The 12879-nt window shown below is 41.5% G+C and overlaps 2 protein-coding genes across 2 annotated transcripts in view; both read left to right on the forward strand.

Annotated features, from left to right (window-relative positions):
• SUSD2 (sushi domain containing 2) overlaps positions 1–12879 on the forward strand; it is a 384373-nt gene that overhangs the window by 152174 nt on the left and 219320 nt on the right. The gene's annotated exons all lie outside the window — the stretch shown is intronic.
• Positions 94–4182, forward strand: LOC142299874 (uncharacterized). Its single transcript, XM_075341856.1, has 3 exons — positions 94–928; positions 1029–1168; positions 3390–4182. Exons 1-2 carry the CDS (start codon positions 95–97, stop codon positions 1032–1034), a joined length of 840 nt encoding a protein of 279 aa, XP_075197971.1. The 5' UTR covers position 94; the 3' UTR covers positions 1035–1168; positions 3390–4182.

Raw genomic sequence — 12879 nt, forward strand, 5'->3', positions numbered from 1 at the left:
TGATTGCTGCCTGTGGTGTGCATCATGTCCACGGTTTAAACCCTCTTGCTTTTTTCCGTGGTTCCTTTTTCATTGTGAACATGTATATTGCCTAATGGATTTTTATGGTATTCTAACTTTGCTTTCTGTGTTTTGCACAGTGTCTCCATTTTTGGCTATGGATTTCCATGTGCGAGAAGAGACGTGGCGGTCTCAGCTCAATGATTTTTTCAGACATGACGGTGGTGCAGATGCCAGGTCCGGTGAGGTGAGCCTGCGGGAAGAAGTGGCTAAATATAAGGGGCTCATTCACAAACGCACCAAAATATGGTGGAACCGCGCCTTTTTGGAACGGTATCTACAACAAGGACTTATACCACGAGGACTCAGGGTCCAGGTGTTCCCATCATTTGACATAGATGATAATACCTTCAAAGACAAATGGGAAGATTTCGCCAACAACTGTTCAAAGGGTTTTATTCAATTGTTATGTGATCTTAACAGCTCACAACTCCGGGCTATTGAGACTGAGACAGTTGATTTACAAAACAGGATCGTTGCGGGACTCAGTACGGAGGCCTTTAAAACTTTTGAGATGGATATTGAGAGTGATATGTCTAGGTGGGAGAAAGAGGTCAAGGACAGTAAAATTAAGAAATTCCATCGGGATGAACTTGACCTGCAATCCAACAGGGTCTATAAATGGAGGATGTCAACCGACCGTTCTAGACCGTTTAGACGATTTAATCAGAACCGATCACGCTCTAGATCTACTTCAATACGGTCGTTTACCTCAGGTGAGGAATCCTCCACAGAGGCATATGATCCCTCCACATCCGGGAATAGGATGCCTATACCCCAAAGGAGATATAAGAAGAAACAGGCGGATACGCCTAGACCTCCAACGGATCCCCCCATGACTAGACAACAACATAAAAATGCTCTACAGGTAATTAACCTGTCTTCACATTCACTTTCCCAAATTCAGGTCGAACTATTATCTAAAGGTCTCAGTTTTTCTCCCACTAACTCATTCGATTTCTTTACAGCCTTAAAGGACCTCCATATTTTCTCTCGCAAGGTCCTGTTGAAAAAGTTGCACTCAAAAAACCCTTTGTCCTTTAACTCTACTGACCGGGCCGAACAAGAAGCTCTCCAGGTGTTGGAAGACCTCTTGACTGAACAACAGGTAGACCAACAGGGTGTTTTTCCATCTTCCATCCTACCACGTTCCACACGTTTTCCTCCCTTGTCCCTCTGTTCCTCTGTAGAGATTTTCACTAGACTTGTTTCTGATGAATTTAAACTTCTTTCTACAAGACGTAGATTTGATAATCTCAACCATGCACAGAGGAGGGCACTCCGGGATTTGCAAAATCTCGATGATGTACAGATAAAACCGGCGGACAAGGGAGGAAACATTGTGGTTTGGCCTAACGGTCTGTACGAGAAAGAGGTATACCGCCAGTTACGTGATAGACAAACCTATTTGAGATTGGAGTCGAGCCCTCTGGTTCATTACTCCGATTCACTCCACCGGATACTGTGGGGAGCTTTCGAGGATGGCATCATCACTAAAAAAGTCTTTGATGGCTTATTTGTAACCTCTCCAAAGATTCCGACATTTTATCTTCTGCCCAAAATCCACAAAAATCCCGAAAACCCACCGGGGCGTCCGATCGTGTCTGGCATTGATGGTCTCTGTGATCCAGTGTGCCGATTCATAGATTACTATCTTAAGCCACTCGTTGAGACCTTACCATCTTACGCCAAAGACACGACGGACGTCCTGAACAGGGTCGACGGGATTTTTGTGGATACCGATACCCTTTTGGTGACAGCAGACATTGAGGCCCTGTATACTAGCATCAATCATGAGGATGGTTTAGAGGCGGTCCGCTTCTTTCTGGGCAACACCAACCGGGATGGCCATTTCTGTGAACTTATACTTGAGCTGCTCCGCTTCACTCTTACACACAATTTTTTCATTTTTAAAGATCGTTTTTATTTACAGACACGCGGCACTGCGATGGGCGCGGCCTGTGCGCCTTCGTACGCCAACTTGTTCCTCGGCTATTGGGAGAGGGGCATCTTTGGCGACGAGGGCGTCCAGGCGGCTGCCCATGCGCAGTGCTGGATTAGATACATCGACGATGTATTTATCCTTTGGCAGGGTACAGCGGAGCAGCTTACCTTATTTATGGACACATTGAATCATAATTCCATTAATTTAAAACTCACATTCAAATATGATTTACAGCAGATTGATTTTTTAGACATTTCCATTGGAGTTGACCCATGTCGGCAGCTACAGACTGACGTCTTCAGGAAGCCGACATCGGTCAACTCCCTTTTACATGCTTCATCCTCTCACACCTCCAGTACTATTCAAGCTATCCCGGTTGGTCAGTTTCTCAGAATGAAGCGGATCTGTTCCACCTCTGATAATTTCAAGGCACAGGCGGAAGATCTTAGTTCTAGATTGGTTGCTAGGGGCTACAGTCAACGCTCCATCAAAAAGGGCTACAATCGGGCTCGGAATACTCAGAGGCGGGAGCTCCTACAGCCTTCTGGTCGAGGGGATAGGGGTTTCGGAGAGGTTCGCTTCATTTCAACTTTTAATCATGAGTGGCAAACGATGCGCGATATTTTGAATAAATACTGGCCAATTCTTAAGAGCGACCCGAGTTTGAGTCCCCATCTATCCGATCACCCACTTATGACGGCACGACGCTCTAGGAACCTTAAAGACTACCTTGTGCGCAGTCATTACGTTCCAGCGGTGTCCTATCCCTTTGGCCAGATTGCCCCTCTACATGGCTGTTTTCCATGTGGCCACTGTCTTGCCTGCACCAATGTCCCCCGCAGCAAGACCTTCACAACCGTAGACGGCAGCCGCACTTTCGATATCAGGTGTTATGTTTCCTGTGCAACCTCGAATGTGGTTTATTATGCCACTTGTGGCTGCCCGAAGGTCTACATAGGTCTGACTTCACGGGAACTCCGAGTTAGGGTCCGTGAACACGTGAGGGACATTGGTGCGGCCAAGACGGTGGTGGATATCTCCACCCTTAAAACCCTGCCCCGACACTTTCGTAGTCATCACGATTGTAATAGTAAGTCCCTTAGGATTAAGGGTATAGATGTAATCCATGTCGGTAGTAGGGGCGGTAATATCAGGAAAATCCTTGCCCAAAGGGAAACTAAGTGGATTACCATCTTGGGTTCTTTGACCCCAGCTGGCCTGAATGAGTCCCTTAGCTTTGCCCCCTTCCTGTAGATCCTCTTTCCCTCACCCCCCTTCCTTTTCTGGAACATCTGCCTGTCTGATATTCTCCGGCATCTGTTCCAGAATTTTATTTGTTTTTATATTGTTTTTAATTTTTTCCTATTTTTCATTTTTTTCACAGTTTTCTTCTCCGTTCTGTGTGACCAGCATTTAACCACCACCGTCGGTTTGAAGAATTTATTTCAGAGCCTTTTTGTCTCCGCACGAGTGCTTGCCATGGATATTCAATCTTTTACTAATTATTGTATTCCATTCTCATTGGTTGCGGATTAAATTGTTATACGCTTTCATGTGATTTACCGGCACCGTGCAGGCACTATTCTGTGTTTATTTACTGTGGGTTTTTACTTACAGCTGCTATCTTCTCGACGCGGATGGTGTATTGTGCGCATGCGTGGTCCGCGCCTGGTGTCCCGGATTGCCCGACGGCGTCTCCATGGTAGCGGCGTGCAGGACTGGGGACCACGCCCCCTCTCGTGCACGCTCTGTCTGACGCTGTGTGCGCATCCCCGGGCGCCCGCGCCGACCGCGCATGCGCCGATTTCCCCACCATTCATTGGGCTTCAGTAACCATGTGATGAGTCAGCTGGCCCATTTAGTACTTCCTGGTAACGGAGCTAATCATATCCCTCACGGTCTGATGAAGCGTGTCACTCTGTCCACGCGAAACGCGCGTTACCCTTCCTAGGGGGGTATCCAGACCTCTGTCGTTTGCACTACTGGCACTTTATTACTTGTTAATCCGGCTGCACTGGGTATGTTTCTGTGATTGATTTTGTACTTTCATTGTAACTGCACAGTATCGCATCATTTTAGCCTCCGGTGCAGACCTTTGCATTAACTGTTTACCATCTGTTGTGCCAATTTCTTCATGTCATGTCTTTTTTCTCTTCTCCATGATATTCTTTTTATTTGATGTGTCTACTACTTAATAAATATTTGTTATACTTTTGCATACTAGCCACTTTTGTCCTCCTGTTTTTGATACCAATCCACATCGTATATATAGCCTGGGTCTCAGCGTCCCATACACGGTAAGTTTTTTAACTGCATGAGAGGACACACACAAGCTAGGGACCCCAACGTAGAGAAATACTTTGGCGTAGTGTTGGGGCTCTTCTGCATTGATCAATTCAGTAGCTAAATTTCTCTTTATTCATATATTCATGGCAGTAATGCAGGTTCCATTTTTCACATTTCATTCTTACAAATAGCTATTGAATTTTTCATGTCAGTATTCACACAGCAGTTTCTGCTATTCCATGTATTCCCCTTCCATAGTCACTGGTGTGCATACCTTATCTCCCCATAGTGATGTTTTTTAGGTTTTTTGCACCCAGTTCAGACATAGAATGGAGTTCCAAACGTTTTTCCTTAATGTTAGTAGTTTTTCGTTTGTGAACCCTCCCCACACACACCTATTACCAATCCACATCGTATATATAGCCTGGGTCTCAGCGTCCCATACACGGTAAGTTTTTTAACTGCATGAGAGGACACACACAAGCTAGGGACCCCAACGTAGAGAAATACTTTGGCGTAGTGTTGGGGCTCTTCTGCATTGATCAATTCAGTAGCTAAATTTCTCTTTATTCATATATTCATGGCAGTAATGCAGGTTCCATTTTTCACATTTCATTCTTACAAATAGCTATTGAATTTTTCATGTCAGTATTCACACAGCAGTTTCTGCTATTCCATGTATTCCCCTTCCATAGTCACTGGTGTGCATACCTTATCTCCCCATAGTGATGTTTTTTAGGTTTTTTGCACCCAGTTCAGACATAGAATGGAGTTCCAAATGTTTTTCCTTAATGTTAGTAGTTTTTCGTTTGTGAACCCTCCCCACACACACCTATTACCAATCCACATCGTATATATAGCCTGGGTCTCAGCGTCCCATACACGGTAAGTTTTTTAACTGCATGAGAGGACACACACAAGCTAGGGACCCCAACGTAGAGAAATACTTTGGCGTAGTGTTGGGGCTCTTCTGCATTGATCAATTCAGTAGCTAAATTTCTCTTTATTCATATATTCATGGCAGTAATGCAGGTTCCATTTTTCACATTTCATTCTTACAAATAGCTATTGAATTTTTCATGTCAGTATTCACACAGCAGTTTCTGCTATTCCATGTATTCCCCTTCCATAGTCACTGGTGTGCATACCTTATCTCCCCATAGTGATGTTTTTTAGGTTTTTTGCACCCAGTTCAGACATAGAATGGAGTTCCAAACGTTTTTCCTTAATGTTAGTAGTTTTTCGTTTGTGAACCCTCCCCACACACACCTATTACCAATCCACATCGTATATATAGCCTGGGTCTCAGCGTCCCATACACGGTAAGTTTTTTAACTGCATGAGAGGACACACACAAGCTAGGGACCCCAACGTAGAGAAATACTTTGGCGTAGTGTTGGGGCTCTTCTGCATTGATCAATTCAGTAGCTAAATTTCTCTTTATTCATATATTCATGGCAGTAATGCAGGTTCCATTTTTCACATTTCATTCTTACAAATAGCTATTGAATTTTTCATGTCAGTATTCACACAGCAGTTTCTGCTATTCCATGTATTCCCCTTCCATAGTCACTGGTGTGCATACCTTATCTCCCCATAGTGATGTTTTTTAGGTTTTTTGCACCCAGTTCAGACATAGAATGGAGTTCCAAACGTTTTTCCTTAATGTTAGTAGTTTTTCGTTTGTGAACCCTCCCCACACACACCTATTACCAATCCACATCGTATATATAGCCTGGGTCTCAGCGTCCCATACACGGTAAGTTTTTTAACTGCATGAGAGGACACACACAAGCTAGGGACCCCAACGTAGAGAAATACTTTGGCGTAGTGTTGGGGCTCTTCTGCATTGATCAATTCAGTAGCTAAATTTCTCTTTATTCATATATTCATGGCAGTAATGCAGGTTCCATTTTTCACATTTCATTCTTACAAATAGCTATTGAATTTTTCATGTCAGTATTCACACAGCAGTTTCTGCTATTCCATGTATTCCCCTTCCATAGTCACTGGTGTGCATACCTTATCTCCCCATAGTGATGTTTTTTAGGTTTTTTGCACCCAGTTCAGACATAGAATGGAGTTCCAAACGTTTTTCCTTAATGTTAGTAGTTTTTCGTTTGTGAACCCTCCCCACACACACCTATTACCAATCCACATCGTATATATAGCCTGGGTCTCAGCGTCCCATACACGGTAAGTTTTTTAACTGCATGAGAGGACACACACAAGCTAGGGACCCCAACGTAGAGAAATACTTTGGCGTAGTGTTGGGGCTCTTCTGCATTGATCAATTCAGTAGCTAAATTTCTCTTTATTCATATATTCATGGCAGTAATGCAGGTTCCATTTTTCACATTTCATTCTTACAAATAGCCATTGAATTTTTCATGTCAGTATTCACACAGCAGTTTCTGCTATTCCATGTATTCCCCTTCCATAGTCACTGGTGTGCATACCTTATCTCCCCATAGTGATGTTTTTTAGGTTTTTTGCACCCAGTTCAGACATAGAATGGAGTTCCAAACGTTTTTCCTTAATGTTAGTAGTTTTTCGTTTGTGAACCCTCCCCACACACACCTATTACCAATCCACATCGTATATATAGCCTGGGTCTCAGCGTCCCATACACGGTAAGTTTTTTAACTGCATGAGAGGACACACACAAGCTAGGGACCCCAACGTAGAGAAATACTTTGGCGTAGTGTTGGGGCTCTTCTGCATTGATCAATTCAGTAGCTAAATTTCTCTTTATTCATATATTCATGGCAGTAATGCAGGTTCCATTTTTCACATTTCATTCTTACAAATAGCTATTGAATTTTTCATGTCAGTATTCACACAGCAGTTTCTGCTATTCCATGTATTCCCCTTCCATAGTCACTGGTGTGCATACCTTATCTCCCCATAGTGATGTTTTTTAGGTTTTTTGCACCCAGTTCAGACATAGAATGGAGTTCCAAACGTTTTTCCTTAATGTTAGTAGTTTTTCGTTTGTGAACCCTCCCCACACACACCTATTACCAATCCACATCGTATATATAGCCTGGGTCTCAGCGTCCCATACACGGTAAGTTTTTTAACTGCATGAGAGGACACACACAAGCTAGGGACCCCAACGTAGAGAAATACTTTGGCGTAGTGTTGGGGCTCTTCTGCATTGATCAATTCAGTAGCTAAATTTCTCTTTATTCATATATTCATGGCAGTAATGCAGGTTCCATTTTTCACATTTCATTCTTACAAATAGCTATTGAATTTTTCATGTCAGTATTCACACAGCAGTTTCTGCTATTCCATGTATTCCCCTTCCATAGTCACTGGTGTGCATACCTTATCTCCCCATAGTGATGTTTTTTAGGTTTTTTGCACCCAGTTCAGACATAGAATGGAGTTCCAAACGTTTTTCCTTAATGTTAGTAGTTTTTCGTTTGTGAACCCTCCCCACACACACCTATTACCAATCCACATCGTATATATAGCCTGGGTCTCAGCGTCCCATACACGGTAAGTTTTTTAACTGCATGAGAGGACACACACAAGCTAGGGACCCCAACGTAGAGAAATACTTTGGCGTAGTGTTGGGGCTCTTCTGCATTGATCAATTCAGTAGCTAAATTTCTCTTTATTCATATATTCATGGCAGTAATGCAGGTTCCATTTTTCACATTTCATTCTTACAAATAGCTATTGAATTTTTCATGTCAGTATTCACACAGCAGTTTCTGCTATTCCATGTATTCCCCTTCCATAGTCACTGGTGTGCATACCTTATCTCCCCATAGTGATGTTTTTTAGGTTTTTTGCACCCAGTTCAGACATAGAATGGAGTTCCAAACGTTTTTCCTTAATGTTAGTAGTTTTTCGTTTGTGAACCCTCCCCACACACACCTATTACCAATCCACATCGTATATATAGCCTGGGTCTCAGCGTCCCATACACGGTAAGTTTTTTAACTGCATGAGAGGACACACACAAGCTAGGGACCCCAACGTAGAGAAATACTTTGGCGTAGTGTTGGGGCTCTTCTGCATTGATCAATTCAGTAGCTAAATTTCTCTTTATTCATATATTCATGGCAGTAATGCAGGTTCCATTTTTCACATTTCATTCTTACAAATAGCTATTGAATTTTTCATGTCAGTATTCACACAGCAGTTTCTGCTATTCCATGTATTCCCCTTCCATAGTCACTGGTGTGCATACCTTATCTCCCCATAGTGATGTTTTTTAGGTTTTTTGCACCCAGTTCAGACATAGAATGGAGTTCCAAACGTTTTTCCTTAATGTTAGTAGTTTTTCGTTTGTGAACCCTCCCCACACACACCTATTACCAATCCACATCGTATATATAGCCTGGGTCTCAGCGTCCCATACACGGTAAGTTTTTTAACTGCATGAGAGGACACACACAAGCTAGGGACCCCAACGTAGAGAAATACTTTGGCGTAGTGTTGGGGCTCTTCTGCATTGATCAATTCAGTAGCTAAATTTCTCTTTATTCATATATTCATGGCAGTAATGCAGGTTCCATTTTTCACATTTCATTCTTACAAATAGCTATTGAATTTTTCATGTCAGTATTCACACAGCAGTTTCTGCTATTCCATGTATTCCCCTTCCATAGTCACTGGTGTGCATACCTTATCTCCCCATAGTGATGTTTTTTAGGTTTTTTGCACCCAGTTCAGACATAGAATGGAGTTCCAAACGTTTTTCCTTAATGTTAGTAGTTTTTCGTTTGTGAACCCTCCCCACACACACCTATTACCAATCCACATCGTATATATAGCCTGGGTCTCAGCGTCCCATACACGGTAAGTTTTTTAACTGCATGAGAGGACACACACAAGCTAGGGACCCCAACGTAGAGAAATACTTTGGCGTAGTGTTGGGGCTCTTCTGCATTGATCAATTCAGTAGCTAAATTTCTCTTTATTCATATATTCATGGCAGTAATGCAGGTTCCATTTTTCACATTTCATTCTTACAAATAGCTATTGAATTTTTCATGTCAGTATTCACACAGCAGTTTCTGCTATTCCATGTATTCCCCTTCCATAGTCACTGGTGTGCATACCTTATCTCCCCATAGTGATGTTTTTTAGGTTTTTTGCACCCAGTTCAGACATAGAATGGAGTTCCAAACGTTTTTCCTTAATGTTAGTAGTTTTTCGTTTGTGAACCCTCCCCACACACACCTATTACCAATCCACATCGTATATATAGCCTGGGTCTCAGCGTCCCATACACGGTAAGTTTTTTAACTGCATGAGAGGACACACACAAGCTAGGGACCCCAACGTAGAGAAATACTTTGGCGTAGTGTTGGGGCTCTTCTGCATTGATCAATTCAGTAGCTAAATTTCTCTTTATTCATATATTCATGGCAGTAATGCAGGTTCCATTTTTCACATTTCATTCTTACAAATAGCTATTGAATTTTTCATGTCAGTATTCACACAGCAGTTTCTGCTATTCCATGTATTCCCCTTCCATAGTCACTGGTGTGCATACCTTATCTCCCCATAGTGATGTTTTTTAGGTTTTTTGCACCCAGTTCAGACATAGAATGGAGTTCCAAACGTTTTTCCTTAATGTTAGTAGTTTTTCGTTTGTGAACCCTCCCCACACACACCTATTACCAATCCACATCGTATATATAGCCTGGGTCTCAGCGTCCCATACACGGTAAGTTTTTTAACTGCATGAGAGGACACACACAAGCTAGGGACCCCAACGTAGAGAAATACTTTGGCGTAGTGTTGGGGCTCTTCTGCATTGATCAATTCAGTAGCTAAATTTCTCTTTATTCATATATTCATGGCAGTAATGCAGGTTCCATTTTTCACATTTCATTCTTACAAATAGCTATTGAATTTTTCATGTCAGTATTCACACAGCAGTTTCTGCTATTCCATGTATTCCCCTTCCATAGTCACTGGTGTGCATACCTTATCTCCCCATACTACTCTCATTGGACTTCCACAGGTAGTGATTACCGGGGCTCTGTGTAATTCCAAATCCCTGTATAGGGGTTAAAGGGTTTCATGGTTCTAGGGGTCCTGCTTGGTGAATGGCTTCTTTCTAGCCTGTCCATTACAGACAGTCTGAGTCTGTGGATCCAGGCAGGCATTACAGTGACTCCTACCTCCACAGGTCCAACATTTGACTCTGTGCTCGTTTGGTGGGTGCCTAGGCCTGTAGCGCTGGTATCAGTGTGGAGGACACATGCCATTTCAGTCATTCTTTGTATCAGGGTACAGGGTTCGGTTCTGAGGTAGCTGCAGGAGTTCTTATGCTTTACAGTTTCCCTCTGATTTCGCAACTCAACTTGTTCGTAAAAAATTTTTTAGGCATTAATTAAACACGTGAGGCTGAGATACCACAAGCTCTTGGTAGACCATCCACTATTGTTAGATATAAAATCAGTATTTATTGCTATTTTATGCAGATAATGTATTTTAGTGTGGTCACATGTTGTCAACAGATTACTGGGAGCTCCAGTAAATATTTGGTGACCCCTATTTCAAATCTATGCCACAGACTTGGTCTGAATGGGCCTATGAAGGATCCCTGTGGCTGCCATGTTCGTGAAGCCCCATGAATTCCTGATGATGATTTGCTTATACTTATATGGTTCTATTGGTGAACAAATTATCTAAACATTTAGTTTACTGTGAGTATTTGGTGAGGTTTTTTTACCTCAGTATTTGGAAGCTAAAACCAGTAGTGAAACAGTCAGAGGAAAAGTATAATAGAAGCTTGTGAGCCACTTCTGAGCCACTTCTGAATTTTTTGCCGCTCCTGGTTTTGGCTTATAAAAACTCAGGTAAAAAGCTCACCAAATACTCTGTGTGCACGTGGCCTTAAAGCGTAACCATTGTTTTAGAGTTAATTTAATAAATCAATAGAACACATGAAAATAAGCAACTTTGTAATATATCTTATCAATCAAATCTGCTTCTTTCTCTGCCAAAATGGATCAGTTATTATCAAAATTCTCAATTCTGAGGTAAAATCTATATTCAGTGAATTACTGAGATAGGAGATGGAGCTGTTACTGATGAGATTCTATTACAACGGGAGGAAGGAGGAGCTATAGGCAGAGGGTGGAGCTAACTGCCATCTCCTATCTCAGTAATGGGAAAGTCTTCGCTGAATACAGATTTTACCTCAGAATTGAGAATTTTGATAATGACTGATCAATTCTGACAGAAAAAAAGCCAATTTGTCTGATACGATATATTACAAAGTTGCTTATTTTCATGTGTACTATTGATTTATTGAATCAAAATTCAAACAATGGTTACACTTTAAAGTTTTTGCTCCTGATATTCCTCTTTGGGGATGTTTTCACAAAAACATAAACAAAAAAAAATACTCATAAGTCTGCAGGCACATAGAGTAACAGCATATTTTCGTGAAAAGCCAGAAGAACCTTTTTATTGTTACCAATAATCTGTACAAATCCATTGAGACACAAACTTAAATAACTTTGAGGAAAAATAAAATTACCAAACATAAAATGTGATTCCATATGATCAACAGCCTTTTATAATTGGGTTTGTGGTTGTGTTCAGAATTAGCCAATCACATTTAAAGGGAATCTGCCAGTAGGATCAACCCTCCTACGCTTTTTATATGAGTATTTAAGTGGCTTATATTTGGCACAACAGTGACAATACTTATAAATAGATGTCCCTCAAAAATTAATAAGGAAACAAAAAAGAAATTGGTTTAGAAGGCTGCCAAAAGTCTATAGCAACATTTAAAAAGGTGCAGGAATTTCCGGCAAGTACTGGTTCTGTATTGTATGTGACAACAATTCCCCATTTTCTTCATATGTTTGGCCTTTGGGGTTGGGTAGCAAGACAGAAGCCCTTCATTAGAAATAAAAACATCCACGCCGGCTATCTTTTGCCAAAACCTACATCAAGTCTGCCAAAAGCATGTGGGAAAATGTGTTTCTGTTGGCACCAAGGAAACCATTTATCTGATGAGAGCAGGGTGGAAATTTTTGGTCATAGTTCCTTAAGCCAAAATTGTGAATTACCAAAAGAACACCATAAGCACAGTGAATCATGGTGGAGGCAGCACTATGCTTTGGGGCTGTTTTTCGGAATCTGTAACTGGGACTTTAGTCAAAGTGTTGGAAATTATGAACAGTTCCAAATTCCAAAAGAATGGCTTCCCCAGAAGAAGGTTAGAATTTTGAAATGTACCAGCCAGAGTCCAAACCTGGATTTTTTTGAAAATCCGTAGGTTAACTGAAAGAGGGTGCTGTACACAGTAGATGCCTTTGCAAGCTGACAGACTTGGAGTGCACCTGCAAGGAAGAGTGAGCACAGATTGCCAATTGTAGATAAGCCATACTGATAGATGTCTAGCCAAAAGGGCTGAATGTTACCATTAATTCAAAGGGTAATTTAACAAAGTATTAGTTTAACAGTTTTCATATTTATGCAACCATTTTATTTTAGTTCTTTTTGTTTCTTTTTCAACCTTAAAAGATTTTAAGAAACCCTTTGAGTATAAGGAGCTATATATATATATACATATAGGGGGTCAAAAGGCATCAATAATG

The sequence above is a fragment of the Anomaloglossus baeobatrachus genome, chromosome 1 (assembly GCF_048569485.1).
Source record: "Anomaloglossus baeobatrachus isolate aAnoBae1 chromosome 1, aAnoBae1.hap1, whole genome shotgun sequence".
NCBI lineage: Eukaryota > Metazoa > Chordata > Amphibia > Anura > Aromobatidae > Anomaloglossus > Anomaloglossus baeobatrachus.